Source organism: Pelobates fuscus, chromosome 4, assembly GCF_036172605.1.
Source record: "Pelobates fuscus isolate aPelFus1 chromosome 4, aPelFus1.pri, whole genome shotgun sequence".
Lineage (NCBI taxonomy): Eukaryota > Metazoa > Chordata > Amphibia > Anura > Pelobatidae > Pelobates > Pelobates fuscus.
Window position 1 is genome coordinate 260,157,766 of NC_086320.1, and position 15,328 is coordinate 260,173,093.

General features: G+C 39.6%; 1 protein-coding gene across 3 annotated transcripts in view; it reads left to right on the top strand.

Moving 5' to 3' along the window:
- BBS9 (Bardet-Biedl syndrome 9) overlaps nt 1-15,328 on the top strand; it is a 448,879-nt gene that overhangs the window by 167,186 nt on the left and 266,365 nt on the right. For all 3 annotated transcript variants that reach the window (XM_063452070.1, XM_063452069.1, XM_063452071.1), the window contains exons 8-9: nt 4,479-4,662; nt 7,478-7,607. In XM_063452070.1, the coding sequence (XP_063308140.1) occupies nt 4,479-4,662; nt 7,478-7,607 (314 nt within the window). The remainder of the gene's footprint in view (nt 1-4,478; nt 4,663-7,477; nt 7,608-15,328) is intronic.

Consider the following 15,328-nt stretch of genomic DNA (forward strand, 5'->3'; position numbering starts at 1 on the left):
CCCAACAGTCCATCACATCTCCTTCCTTTCTCAACAAAAGAAAAGAAAACAAAATCGTAAAAAGCCAACAATATTAAATGAACACTTTAAAAATGTTTTCTTAATCTGCATCATTTTGTCCATCTTCCAGATCTACAATCTTTGTTTCAGGATAGCTTATTGTACTCCTACTAGAGATACCATTCACACCTTTGCACGGTGGAGTTTCTCTGACTATAGTCCCTTAATGGATCTTGTGGTTGCCAGCGGTTTGTGACCCTTCTCTCTCTTGCTGAATGGCCAGTATTTTCGTGACCACAGCCTTCATGGTTACTTGTACTGTTGCTTGGCAGTTCTTGTTCCTGAGTTTCGTGGGGTATCTCCTCCAAATCATCCCATATTACATCATGAAGATTATCTTGATCTTGAGCCTCTGGACCAGGTGTATTGCAGACTTCAGGAACGTCATGCCAAAAATCAGTGTCTGGTTGTATGAGTGGCCCTACCCACTTTGATAGGTTGTCTGTTAAACGTGGTTGAAGTTGATTTGTATGTCTCCGTGCGCAACATGCATCAGAGGTTAAAACTTTATATTACGCCGGACTCAGAAGTCCTTTATCACCGCTTCTTTCCAACGATTCTCCTGATGATATACAGCATCCAAATACCCTGTCTGGTAACAATGGCCTTTCCCGACTTGCATCTTCGATTGTTGCTGATGACCCTTTGTTGAATCTCTGGTTTTAACAGATCTAACTTTGTCCTGAATTCGCGGCCTTACATAAGGCATGCTGGAGGTTGTCCAGTGATTGGATGAGGTGTCCATTGTTCGCTGCCAGACAGCTGGTGCAGGTGAATTGCCAAAAAACATATGGTTATACCTGTGTAGCCCCCTATGGGTATTAATCGTAACTAGTGGTCAATAATCTGGATGTACAGATAATTGTAGGTATGCATTTTTCAAGTCAATTTTAGTGAATTGCTGGTCACCTGCCAATTATGCAAAAAGATAATTTACCCTATGAAGGGGATACTTATCTATTTTAAGCTGTGTGTTAAGAGCCATGCAGAAATGCCCACAAATCCGTATGTCCCCATTTAATTTTCTCACAGGAACAATGAGCGAAGCCCACTCACTATTGTGATCCCGGGAGATGATATTCAGCTTCTCTAATCTCCTTAATTCTGCCTCCACTCCGGCTCTTAGAGCAAATGGCACAATGGCATTACGGAAACTCTCCAGCACCTGTTTTGGGGATTACCTGCCCACTGCTTTGCGAGACCAGTTTGTAATGGGCATTGCAAGTGATACAGTGCTAAGGAGACTGCATACAGAAGAGGATTTAACATTTAAAAAGGCAATTAACATGGCGAGCATTATTGAATAAGCCTCTAAGGATGCTATTCTATTACACAGCAGACTGGACAACACAGGGAATGCTGAAATAGAAGTTTTAAATTAGACGCTAGAGCACCGAGTGTACAACAGGGAAAGAGACTTTCAAAACCGGAACATTCACATTACAAATGTTATCGCTGCGGAGCTACTACACAACTGCATGCAGATTCAAGGATGCCAAGTGTCATGCTTGGGGTAAAATGGGCCACCTACAAAGAGTGTGTGAACCACAGCAGAGAGAGGCAGTAATCGCTTCAGAGACAGAGCAAAGAATGCCTATAGAGTACAAATGCAGGAGTCTTCTGAGGATTCGGATGAACAATTTCCTGTACGAAATTTTAAAATATATAAAATAGGTTCTAATCTGGCTGCATTCACAGTTCAGGTTGTTGTAAATGGCAAGGAACTAACTTTGAATTTGGACACAGGTGCAGCTGTATCAGTGATTTCTTTGACAGACTGGAAACGTCTTAAAATACATAGGCCAATAATTCAGACAACAGTGAGACTGCACACATATTCTAAAAAGCTGTTAATACCAGTGGGTTGTGTGACAGTAACAGTTACATTAAGCAAGTGTAAGAAGAAACTACCTCTCTATATCTCCACTTTTTGGTAGGGAGTGGATAAAGGCTGTTGGGATGCCTCAAGTGCATAAGTATCCATGTCATGTAGTGAATGAAAATCGGACCAGACTTGACTGGATTAGGGAATTACAGGAGAATTATGCACCGGTGTTTGATGGCCAATTGGGGACTGTAAAGGGACAACAAGTTTCCTTAGAATTAAAGGAAGTGCATCATCGAGAGCCAAACTGCCCAAACGCCCATACATCACAATACACAAACTCATACACTCACACACAGCCTAACCGTCCATACATCACAATAAATGTGTGAGAAAGTGTGTGTATGTCTGTATCAGTGTGCTTGTCTTTCAGTGAGTGTGTCTGTTTAGGTTACCAGCTCTCCTTCCATTGCATTTGAAGTTGTGTTTGCATACTTTTTTTTTCCAATTCCATGCTGTTCTCTTAGTGGATGCCCTCCCCCACTCCCCCACTTGAATCAATGCATCTCTATGGGAACATTCAGCACCACCATGCAGAGTCTGAACGACTTTCGCTGGAGGTGTTACTAGTGAGCTATGTAAACACTGCATTTTTTTCTGAAAAGGTAATATTTACTTTAAAAAGTTTACAGGGACAGGATATAGTTCCCAGAAGCATTTCAATAAGCTGTAGTGGTTCTGGTGATTATAGTGTCTCTTTAAGAATTGTATGTTTGTCATTGAAAATGAAAATTTGTTGAATAAAAAACCTAGCCCCTAACTTTTTTAGCTGGCTTTTTTGATTTTAAGCAAAATTAAAATGTTATGCACTCAGACACACCAGCAATTTGGAGTTCATAGAAAATAGGAACATTAGGAGAGACAAGGGGCAATCCTACAAGACCATTGGATCCCCCGTAGAACTATTCATGTGATGTGCAAGAAAAAGTATTTTCCTACGGCTGTTTTCATATATCTTAAACACATTAATGACCCTATTATTACTTTATGCCCATCTTACTCTCTATTTTGTGTTTTCCATTCCACTCTTCATTGGTGTGCCTTTTTCCCTTCATTTCCCTTCTTCATTTTTATGTCTGGCACTATCTTTGTGTGTGTTACAGCCTTTCATTTAGCACCCGTAGAATCACCCATGCATTGTAAAAGTATGTACGGTATGTCAAAGAGGGGCAGAACTATACCCACAGGTCCCTGCACCCAGACTGTTTGTTTAATAATAATTACATATAAATCATTTATATAGAATTATTTCTTCATTTACATGATTATTTACTAAATGAGAATTCAAAGCAAATTTTCAAATTAAGGCCAGAATAGCCTACCTGAAAGCATACCTAACTTTTACCAGTTAGACTACTTTGAATTTGCTTTGAGTGAATAACCCTGTCTGGTTTTAATATTAAGGTATTGCAAGTTAAAAAGTTATTTCTGTGTCAACTGAGTTGGGATATAGTGAGATATATATATATATATATATATATATATATATATATATATATATATATATATATATATATATATATATATATATATATATATATATATATATATATATATATATATATATAGAGAGAGAGAGAGAGTTAGTTACGGGTTGGTATATGTTGTTAGATGGAGTAGATTAAAGGGAAACTATGAGCTCTCTGGAACTTACACCAGTAAAAACATTGACATTCACCTAGAACTTGTGTTAACCTGTTTTCAAGTGATGCTCCATAATCTTTTACATTTCCATTTTGCATATTTAATGTTATTTTCACACCTCATTAATAGATATTTGTTACAGCCAATGATATGTAAACATAATATTGAAAACCCTGCAAGTGAAAGTTCTCCTTTAGTGGAGTAATCAATTGATTGCAAAAAATATTCTTACAGTGCAAATGTTTGGTGATTATTATTACTTATGTAGCGCCAACATATTCTGCAGTGCTTTACAACCGTAGAATGGGGATTATTCACAAGTATTTGACATAAATCTTTTTACAAGAGACAGAAGGTGAAGAAGGCCCTGCTCAGACAAGCTTAAAATCAAATTATTTTAAAGCTGTGTTTTGAGGAAAGGTAGTATACACAATTCAGCCCTGGCGAATAGAAATTTACCCCTGTTGAGTCTGCCATGAATCCACTAGGCTTTCAATAGAGAGCAACTTTGAGGCCTGTTTAGTAGTATATGACTTGAAATGTTGAACCCTGTTGTGCGTATATAGCATTTTGAAACTAGTCTTGACAGGCAGGGTTATATACTAATGTGAAAATTCCAAGTGAATTCAATGTCATTTTCACATTTTAGGCCAAAATAACTAAATTGGAAGCATAACGGAGTTATAGAATTTTTCCATCTCAGCAAGTTTGACCTTCAATTTGAAATCCACTTTGAATTCTCTTCACTCGCTCACCCCTTGGTGGTTGTAATAAGGGCGTTTGCAACCTTTAGAAGACTTTGATATTTATTTCCTTAAAATAAACAAACCTTTTGTTTCAAATACTTTTAATGTGGTTACTTTTAAGTCTGTACAATTTTCCCCTGCAGGCGGACTGGATTCTGAGTATTGGGGAGCAGGCACTGGATATAAGGATCGTCTCCTTTAATCAGACTACATTCTCCATCCTGGTTCTTGGTGAAAGAAATTTCTTCTGTCTCAAAGAGAATGGACAGATCCGCTTCATGAAAAAATTTGATTACAATCCAAGTTGCTTCCTTCCATATTGTTCAGGTTAGTCAAAATAATAAAAACAATTATTGAAGTTGTAAGCTCCCTCTGTATAGTGGAAACACATTCTCTCAAGAAGTGCCTTTTAATCTTATAACTACAGTTTCTAAGCTTTCCTGGAGTTCTCTTGTTTGATATGCCACCATCCATCATCCACAGGGTCCATATCCTATGCATGTCTAGTTCAGACTTGCCCAGTGTGATGTGCAATCCGTTACATTCCTGGTTAAGCCCTTTCATGAGCTTTCCAAAGCCATATCACTGTTGTGTGACCAGTGCTTTCCGATATTGTAGTTAGCCTAGTTAAAGATCCAATTCCAGTCAGTCCTGTTAGATCAAGTTCAACTGTGAATGACAAGGCAAACAAAGGTAATAATCCTATTGACTTACCATAGAAACATAGAATGTGACGGCAGATAAGAACCATTTGGCCTATCTAGTCTGCCCAATTTTCTAAATACTTTCATTAGTCCCTTATAGTTAGGATAGCCTTATGCCTATCCCACGTATGCTTAAACTCCTTTACTGTGTTAACCTCTACCACTTCAACTGGAAGGCTATTCCATGCATCCACTGCCCTCTTAGTAAAGTTATGCTTCCTGATATTATTTCTAAATATTTGCCCCTCTAATTTAAGACTATGTACTCCTGTTGTGGTAGTTTTTCTTCTTTTAAATATAGTATCATCCTTTACTGTGTTGATTCCCTTTATGTATTTAAATGTTTCTATCATATCCCCCCTGTCTCGTCTTTCCTCCAAGCTATACATGTTAAGTTCCTTTAACCTTTCCTTGTTAGTTTTATCCTGCAACCCATGAACCAGTATAGTAGCCATTCTCTGAACTCTCTCTAAAGTATCAATATCCTTCTGGAGATATGGTCTCCAGTACTGCGTACAATACTCCAAGTAAGTATCTTTCTACTGCTAATACCTCTCCCCATACAACCAAGCATTCTGCTAGCATTTCCTGCTGCTCTGTTACATTGTCTGCCTACCTTTAAGTCATCAGAAATAATCACCCCTAAATCCCTTTCCTCAGATGTTGAGGTTAGGACTCTATCAAATATTCTGTACTCTGCCCTTGGGTTTTTACATCCAAGATGCATTATCTTGCACTTATCCACATTAAATGTCAGTTGCCACAACTCTGACCATTTTTCTAGTTTACCTAAATTGTTTGCCATTTGGCTTATTCCTCCTGGAACATCAATCTTACTATCATCAGCAAAAAGACATACCTTACCATCAAGACCTTCTGCAATACCACTAATAAATATATTCAAGAGAATGGGTCCAAGTACAGATTCCTGAGGTACCCTTGGTGACAAGCCCATGCTTCGAATATACTCCATTGACTACAACCCTCTGTTGCCTGTCACTCAGCCACTGCCTTACCCATTCAACAATATTGGAATCCAAACTTAAAGATTGCACTTTATCGATAAGCCTTCTATGTGCAACAGTGTCAAAAGCCTTACTGAAATCTAGGTAAGCAATGTCTACTGCACCACCCTGATCTATTTATTTTTAGTTACCCAATCAAAAAAATCAATAAGATTAGTTTGGCATGATCTCCCTGAAGTAAACCCATGTTGTCTCTGATCTTGAAATCTATGTGATTTTATATGTTCAGCAATCCTATCCTTTAACATGGTTTCCATAACCTACCAGTATCTGTAACAAGCATGCATCCATTAAATGAAAGAGCAAGTCAAGCACACCAAGCTCTTCCTATGTTGTCTTTATACACACGCTGATTTGCATACGCCTATAATTAAACTGAACCTGTAGTTCATAGCCAATATATTAAAGGAACACTTCGGTAACCATAATAACCTTATCTAAATAAAGTTGTTTTGGTGTTAAGAGGCCCCTGATAAAACTGTTACCTCAAGGGGTTGTACCATTCTTGAACTCCTGTACTGGTCTTAACTCCATCCGTGGCGTCATCTGGCTTTAGAATTTTCTCTTACAGGAAGCGCAGAGTGCTGCCGAGCAGGGGGGCATCTAAATGGGTTTGAGACCCATTTAGATGACGTTGTTTTGGTGCCTGGAGTATCCCTTTAACTTTACATAATGGCAGATCTCTTATCAAAGTGGTTCCAACACTGTTCCGGCTAATTTTGCATCAGATTTTTGGCACAATTCAGAAATCTGTCAGACTTTTTCATCTGTTACTTTTTTTGCATCCCAACCATCCAACTTGAATTTGTGCTGTTTGTTTTCCAATGTACTGGATTTATTATTATTTTTGCCACTTTTTCCTACAGAAAAAATGGCAGAATTTGTTTCTCCACTATAAATTTGACGGTCTTCTAAAATAGAAATTGGTATGGAAACTTGACTATGAAGAAAACAGGCACTTTTTAGATCAATTTGATAAACATTCCCTGTTATGTAATTTGAAATATATCCTTACTTGTACTATTCTATCTGTATTAACAAATCTCCATCACGCACATCACTTTTGGGCAAGGGATATCACATTGCATCTAACATGCAGGTTGCAGAGGCAATCTTCAGTTATTTAATTATTTTTTTAATCTACACATTCGTTGACATTTTCCCAGCATAATATATAGATTTAAATTGTATACTTCCTTGAAGTTTGCCATGTATTCCACATGTTTTATCCTTGTAATTTGGCCGTGTGACTACAGAGTATAAAAATTTTTAAAAGTAAGTCTACACCAGATCTGATGACTGTTTTTTGTTGATTTTTTTTTGAGTGGAAATGTTGATGGAATAAGAGAGAAGACTGTGTTGATGTACTTACTAGAACATTTCCGTTCGTCTTTTTTTGTTGTGATCCCACAGTGAGTGAAGGAACAATAAACACCCTGGTTGGAAACCATAATAACATGTTGCTTGTGTACCAGGATGTGACACTGAAGTGGGCAGCGCAACTTCCGCATATCCCTGTTGCAGTAATGGTTGCAAGCTTCCAGTAAGTATCGTAACATGACCACACATCCCATTTTTATTGCTGACATTAACTGTCTTGTCTCTTCATATTTGTGTGGGCTAAATGATTGTATATTTGCCTTTTTAACTTTCTTTTTTAACTTTTTTAAATTAGAATGAGTAGCTTGGTCTTAAAATGGACATTATATATTCATGTTTAACAGGCGTGATGCAGAACCACCACATATAATTATGATGTTAAATGCTTCAGGTTTGTCCCAAAGTCCTGAATGAATCTCTAGGAATGAGCCCTTATAGCTATGCATGACAATATTAGCCATTGCATCAAAATGAATTATTTTCTTAATAGTTTCCAGTTCTGTATAAATTATTCATCAACTATTTGATGTTCTAGCTGCTGGAGGGATGTGACACTCAGCTATTTCAAGAAAACTAATTTGGAATTACTACAAAATGATGTGATATTATGGGTAAAAATGCAATCAAGACGTCTTGTGAAACATTCCTGTATATGTTTAAAGAGCTTGATTATGTAATCAACCTTTGTAGAACTTGTACTGTTCTGTATGTGTACAAAGAAACTTGGAACTACTGCAAACCATATATGGGAAAATCTAAATAATGTTACACTATAACAAAGTTTTATGGAAATAGGCATGTCCCTGCAGCCTTGGTACTGTAAACACTGGCTTTTCAGAGAAAAAGGCAGTGTTTACATTGCTGGTTAGTTACAGTCTAGTGGCAGTCAATCAGGTGGCCATTAGAGGTACCTCTTGTGTCAGTGCTGCACAGTGCCCTATAGAGACACTGCATATTCCCTTTAGAGGTGCATTAATTCAATGCATCTCTATTTGATTGGTGCAGTGTGGTGTTTTGCCGCAAATGCGCAATAGCCTCCCAGTGCTTTTCTATGGAAAAGCATTGGATTGGCTGAGATTGTTCAAATTCATGATCTCAGGATTCTCATGGATTCAAAACATGGCGGGGTTAGCCGCAGTGAGACCAGCACGGCGTAGGAAAAAAAAAGGTGAGTAAACTTACCTTTTCACTATATAGACAGGGTGGCTAAACAGTCTTGTTTATATGTTTGTATTCCTGACCCTATAGTGTTTCTTCAAGTCCTGACATTAGTGTTAAAATAAACAAACATCTAATTTTTCTCTTGATTTATTCTCCCCACCCATGGCATTTGTGAGTAAGCTGTAATTTTTTTAGTGTTGCTAAACTAAATAAAATATAAAGATCTAAAATGTCAAAGCCAAGGTTTTTTGAATCTTTCAGTGTATAGAAAAAGAATATTATGAACACCCACCCCTCCCACCAAAAACACAAAAATATAAAAAAACAACAACAAACTAGTAATTAACATTTTTATATACCAGCACTGTGTTTATTTATTTAGTTTAACCAATTCCTTTATGAGTGTTATGATGGCAGTTATAGTTTATAACTCCAGATGGGCTGGAAGGGAGAACAGAATTCCTTCTTCAAAAGGATTAACAGTACTTTAGTTCTTAAATCCTCTTGTCGCCCTGCCCTCATTTGATTTTTATTCAACACCAGCTATGAGAACAGTTGAAATTTTATTTACTGGTGTCTGGTTAAACTGGATATATTTATGTTCTATATATGACCACTTATATTGTGTGTATATGTCAGGTCTATAGCTATTAAAATGATTTCTGAATAAACATGGTACAAAAGGAAGTCAGAAGAAAACATGTAAGTAAGTAAAACATAGGAGCAATAGATAACAGACTGTTGAAAGCTTGTCTTTGCTAATCTTTTAGGGTTTAACTGGGATCTCTGGCCGGCCAGTTAGACAGGCGAATGTTGCTTAGTTGTCTTCCCTCCTCCCTCATGGTAATGATAGCCTGTCCCTAGTAATAAGAGTTTGCAACAATTACACTGCTCTCGCGACTCCTCTCTAAAGCACCCAGGAGAAGAGGGGCAACAGGAGCGCAGAACTCACTATCCCACTGGGATTCAGAGCCAAGTTGCATTCAAGTTGTGCCCCTTTTTTCTCATGATACTGTTAAAATTCACGTGTTTGATGCCAAGCGTCTAGGATGACGCAAGATCCTCCAACTATGTGTCCGTTGTTGGTACAACTGTTAAATGAAGAGTCCTGCCCTCACACTGGCTGTTAACTGTATATTTCAAAGTGTTCAAATCCAAGTCTAACTCAAAAATCCTGCATAAGTTCAGTTCTTTCTAAGAGCGTTATCAAAATCGGCATCCTTTTCAGTCAGGTTGTGAGATCTGTATTTTTCAAATTAATTTTTTTTTTTTTTTTACCAATAAACAAACATGAATTTGGAAAGCTGGTTAGAGCAGGGAAGTCTTCAGAGAAAAATTGTTACTATTTCTACCTCTTCGGCACTTATAGAAACTGAGAAAGAAGATACAACAAAAAATCCAGAAAACATGCCAGAAAATCTTCTTTTCCTCAAAGAGCAAAGACAAGTGACAAGTAAAAAAAATTAAAAAAGAAAGGAGCGTTCGCATGCACCCTGAGCTCTAATACAGAATAGTCCTGAAACCCCAAATTACACTATTTGGGTAAGCTGGTTTGCACTTAAAAAGCACTAACTGGAGCAGGAGACCATGGGCAAGCACTCCCGCAAATCTCAGGGTTCGAGTGAGAGCCACACCTGGGATATCAGCTTCTTATTCACCCAGCCATCCAGGCCTAAAATGGTGGATCAAATGGCAGATACACCATGCTGATCCACATCGACCTCAGAGGATGAAGATCCAGAACCATAGGAACTTCAACCACATACCCGAAGTGGCAGAGTGGTTCCTCAACGGCAGCCCGACCCACAATTGGCCACAAAAACAGACATCACCACGATTGTGACGGAGATCAAGGCCTACATTGCTCGGAAATGGCGGTACTGAAAACAGACCTCAGCACTCTGGCAGGCAGGATACAATCCACAGAGAAAAATGTCCGCAGCCTCTGAGTAAAACAGGACATCACAACAGCTCAGCTACATGAGGTATTCCTTACATGTGCAGAGCTGACGGCAAAAATGGGACAGCTGGAAGACATGGCAAGCGCAATTTAAAAATCTGGGGGATCCCAAATGCTATTAATGCTGGTGAGCCCCCACAGTTCATTAAGAGACTAATTTCCACTACTCCACAACACCCAAACAGGCTAAAGGAACCCTACTAGATGGGATATACCTCCTCCCAGGGAGCCTTACAAACAAACCCTCTGGATCAAAAGATGTCATAGTTGTTATGGTACTTTTTAGCAGTAAACCAAAATGTTTAAATGTCTATCTGTTCCTGTCCAAATTAATAAAATAAATTGCGTATATACGCTGAAGTAATTAAGTCTGACACACAAGGTTCAGGTTAAAATAACTTCGAGAAAATTTATTGGCAAGTGATTAAAAAGCGGACGCGCAGGTCCTTTTAAGAGACATTTCACGTCATCATTGATTATTAGAATATCAGCAAATAAACATCATTAATTGGATTAATTGTTAAGTGTCGGGATTAGTGTCCTCCTATCAATATTATTAATTGGTTCGAAAACTTAAGTGGTTAGTCCCGTGTCCACCCACCAAGAGGTGGGATTGTTCTGGACACGGGTGGGGGACAAGGGGTCTTGAGCGTCATTTTACACGGTCGGTGATCTCAGGCCTCGTGGCCAGGTGCAAGGTCTCTTATGAATAGAACATTTCATTACTACTGTGTTCTCATGGCCTTCAAACTATACTATGTTGCAAATCTAAGGAAAAGTCAGCAATTCCTGTGTTAATCATGTCTTTATAGAAAATACAGTCTTTGTTCTATTGTATTAGATGTGCTGGGAAATTCTGTCATGTAAGGTAGTTTTAAAATGAACAAGTTAGGTTATGAGGACAAAATGGAGGATTGAAGAAGTCAGGTTAGGAGGACAAAATGGAGGATTGTCACAATATAAGGTTAAAATGGAGTTAGTACAATAATTGAATACAAGTGCAATAAGGTTTTTTAAATAATCCCACATCAGTCCCCCCTATGAAATGTTAGATTCTAAGAGATAAAACTTTATTAAGTTAGTACAAGGAAGACGTGTTAACCCAAAGGCACAGAAACCCCGTGGCCGCTAGCTAGGTGTTAATGCAAAGTGCAAGGCTGTCCCTAGTGCTGACCCTGATAGGCTAACTCATCCGTCAGCATGGCTCTCGAACACTTCACACCCATGGGTATCCCATGGCAGCTAATCCACCACTTCTCCAACACGGGGTCTTTACCATTCACTGACAGATGCTGTCCCTAAATTAGTCCCTTCCTAGAATTCCTGCACTTTATCAACAAAAGGGATTGTTTGCAGCGGCAGACAGGGTGAGTTGATGTCTTGGAGCTCTTGGTCATCAACTTCGAGATGGGTGAAAGTGGGTGCCGCTTGGTCAACAGTCTTCAGGAGGGATTTTCTCAGACATGGGAGGATACAACAAAAGAGAAGAGCAAAGATAAAAAGAAAAATTAGTATAGCCATACCAATATGCATTAAAGCCTTTTGCCATCCTGTCATCCAACCAAACCATCTTTCCCAGGGATCTTGTATCCCAGAATTCCTTTTTAACTCTATAGACAGGTCATTTAATTTTTCTATGGCTAATGTAACTTTACCATTAGGGCCTGTGTTTTCTGGGATATAGGTACAACATGTCAAGGTGTCGGGCAAAATTTTACAAACCCCTCCTTTTTCGGCTAAGATCATATCTAGGGCCATTCTATTCTGGAAAGCCATTTGGGATGTGGCCTGCAATTGTTCAGCCAATCCCTGGAGGGCGTCTCTGGTATAATTAACAAAACGCTGTTGATTATAATAAATGTAATTTATCCAATTTAAATTCTTGTTTGTGGTAACTATGGCAAAAAGTGATTCAAATCCTGCAGCAACTTCATCTCTTGCTTTAAATTCATTGGGTACCCCCCTAGGCACCCCAATAGCATCAATATAAACATGAGGATCAAAACTTCCTTTCACTGGGGCGTCACGCTTAACCTTAGTGTGTCTGGACTCATGGGTGACGAGGTGTGTGTCAGAGATGATATGTATAGGCATAATAGCTTTAGCCAAAGTACACTCCCCCCACCACTCCTTGTCCATTCTGGATCTCAGCTGTAAATCCCCACACAACCAGTAGATATCCCCTAATGACCTGGTGTGAGACTGCAACAAGTCCATAGAGACACTCCTGTAGGTGGCACAATACCCCTTAGAGAAGTTACCCAAGAATTTACCAATTCCATCATAATTAGCATAACAAGTGTAATTACCTTTATACACGGTAATACCATCTGGGGGTTTGACATCCTTGGTTAGGAGAGGATACTCCTTTGTCCATGCAATACATATGGACCTGTTAAAGTCATAGTGATAGGCAAAAAGGCTTAAAACACATTCCTCTATATCTACTGGCAGGATTAGAGGTACGGTACCCAGGTGAGGCCGGGCACCACCACACACATAGCATGCAGTCTTATTATGCTTATTAGCATTATATTTCATCCATTCTAACCATAAATTTACATCATTAAAACCTGTTTCAGCGGCCATGGTATCTTCAAAGGTGGGGTTAGCAATGGCCATCATGTCTTGAAAGGTCTGGATATGAGGTTTTAATGGGTTAGGGACCATATGGGTGGCCCCTTGCCACTCGGAAGAGTTGCACATATCTTTTAGGAAGAAATGCCCTAATTTACGGTAGGAACCCTTTTTCCAATACATTCCCATCACATACTGGTCGGCATCCGTTGGGCTTGGATGCTCAATGTTGAGGATTAATTTCATTGGTGTACCTCCCCCAGGCTTTCTCAAAGTCATTCTCTGGAGAAGGGATCTACCTTGTTCATCTACTTTGGATAAGGCACTCTTTGGTTTGTAACCCCAGGCAGGCCCGGCATTCCATCCCGCCGCCCCCCAATGATTACAATTGTGCCCCCATTGTTTGTCAACTACACAAACGTATGGGTCTTTTGAATGAGGGATATCTCTGTAAATACTCTGGATTTGTGATGTGGGGAACGGGCATTCTACGATGTCACAATAATCAAAGGTGTAAGTAGCCACATGGGTGCATGATGAATTGTACCAGAAGGTATACCCACTAATATCTTTGGTGATGGCTACTTGTTGGGCCTTTATAAGGCTGATTAAGGAGAAGGTGTACCAGAGGTACATGCTTGTGCGGTATCTGCTTCCTCAGGGGCTGGAGATTTCTTGCAGTGGGAAGCGTGGATCCAATTTGGCCTACCGGCCAGTTTGACGGAGGTTGCGGTAATCAGGAGAACTTGGAATGGACCGTCAAATCTTGGTTCCAGGGTATTTTTCCGCACAAACTTCTTGACCAGAACCCAATCTCCGGGAAGCAGGTTATGGGTACCTGTATCCAATTCGGGATCTGGAATTGAAGAGAAAACTTGGGCATGTATTTTGTCTAAGGCATTTGCAAGTTCAGTTACATAGTCTACTAAAACATCTGATTGGAGCTGTAACTGCTGCGGATAATAACAACCTAGTCTGGGTGCTGTCCCAAATAGAATTTCATATGGGGACAGCGAATGCTTCCCTCTAGGTGTGTGCCTAACACTAAATAAAGCTATTGACAGGCTTTCTGGCCAGGGCATCTTTGTTTCTTGTGACATTTTTAACATTCTGGCTTTTAGAGTGCCATTCATGCGCTCTACTTTACCACTACTTTGTGGGTGGTAAGGGGTGTGGAAGGCTAAGGTCACCCCTAGAGCAGTCCAAATTTCTTTAGTCACTGTTGCTGTGAAGGCTGGGCCTTGATCACTTTCAATGACTTCTGGGAGTCCAAACCTACATACTATCTCTGTAAGTAGGCGTCTTGCGGTTGTTTTTGCAGTGATATTGGCCACTGGGTAGGCCTCTGGCCATCCTGAGAACATGTCCACTATGACTAGTGCATATTCATGGGGCCCACTCTTGGGCATTTGGATGTGGTCAATTTGAATTCGCTGGAAGGGGTACATGGGCTTTGCCAGGTGTTTTGCAGGCACCTTGATTGGTCTTCCTGGATTGCATTTTGCACAAATAACGCAGGCCTTACAGAAGCTGCTGATCAATGTTGTGATTCCGGGTGCTTCATAATACTTCTGTATGAGGGCGGCCATCAATTCTTTTGACAGGTGTGCAGGCCCATGTGCCCATTGGACAACTGCTGGATATAAATTTCTTGGAAGACAAAATTTGAAGTTGTTGTAATATACTCCGTCCTTTTGGACAGCTCCTTTATTTTTCCATTTTTGGGTTTCTTCAGGAGTGACTGCAGCTTGCTGTTCCCGCAAAATTCGCAAATCAGTAGGAAGAGTTTGCAGAGCAAAAATAGGGACTTCTTCTTCTTCTTCTTCTTCTTCTTCTTGTCCGGACACTTCTTCATCCACTTCCTGCAGATCCCTGGCTGCTAGCTTAGCAGCCTGATCAGCCAAATGGTTGCCCTTTGCTTCATCTGTATCCAATTTCCCATGGGCCTTTACCTTCAAAACGGCCACTTCTTCAGGGAGTAGGAGGGCATCCATTAGCTCCTTAATTGCAGTACTATGTTTGACTGGTGTACCGGCGGTGGTAAGAAATCCTCTTGTCTTCCAAATTAGGCCGAAGTCATGTGCCACACCCAGAGCATATCTTGAATCTGTATAGATGTTGGCACGTTTTCCTTCGGCAATTTTGCATGCTGAAGTCAGAGCCTGTAATTCAGCTTCTTGCGCAGA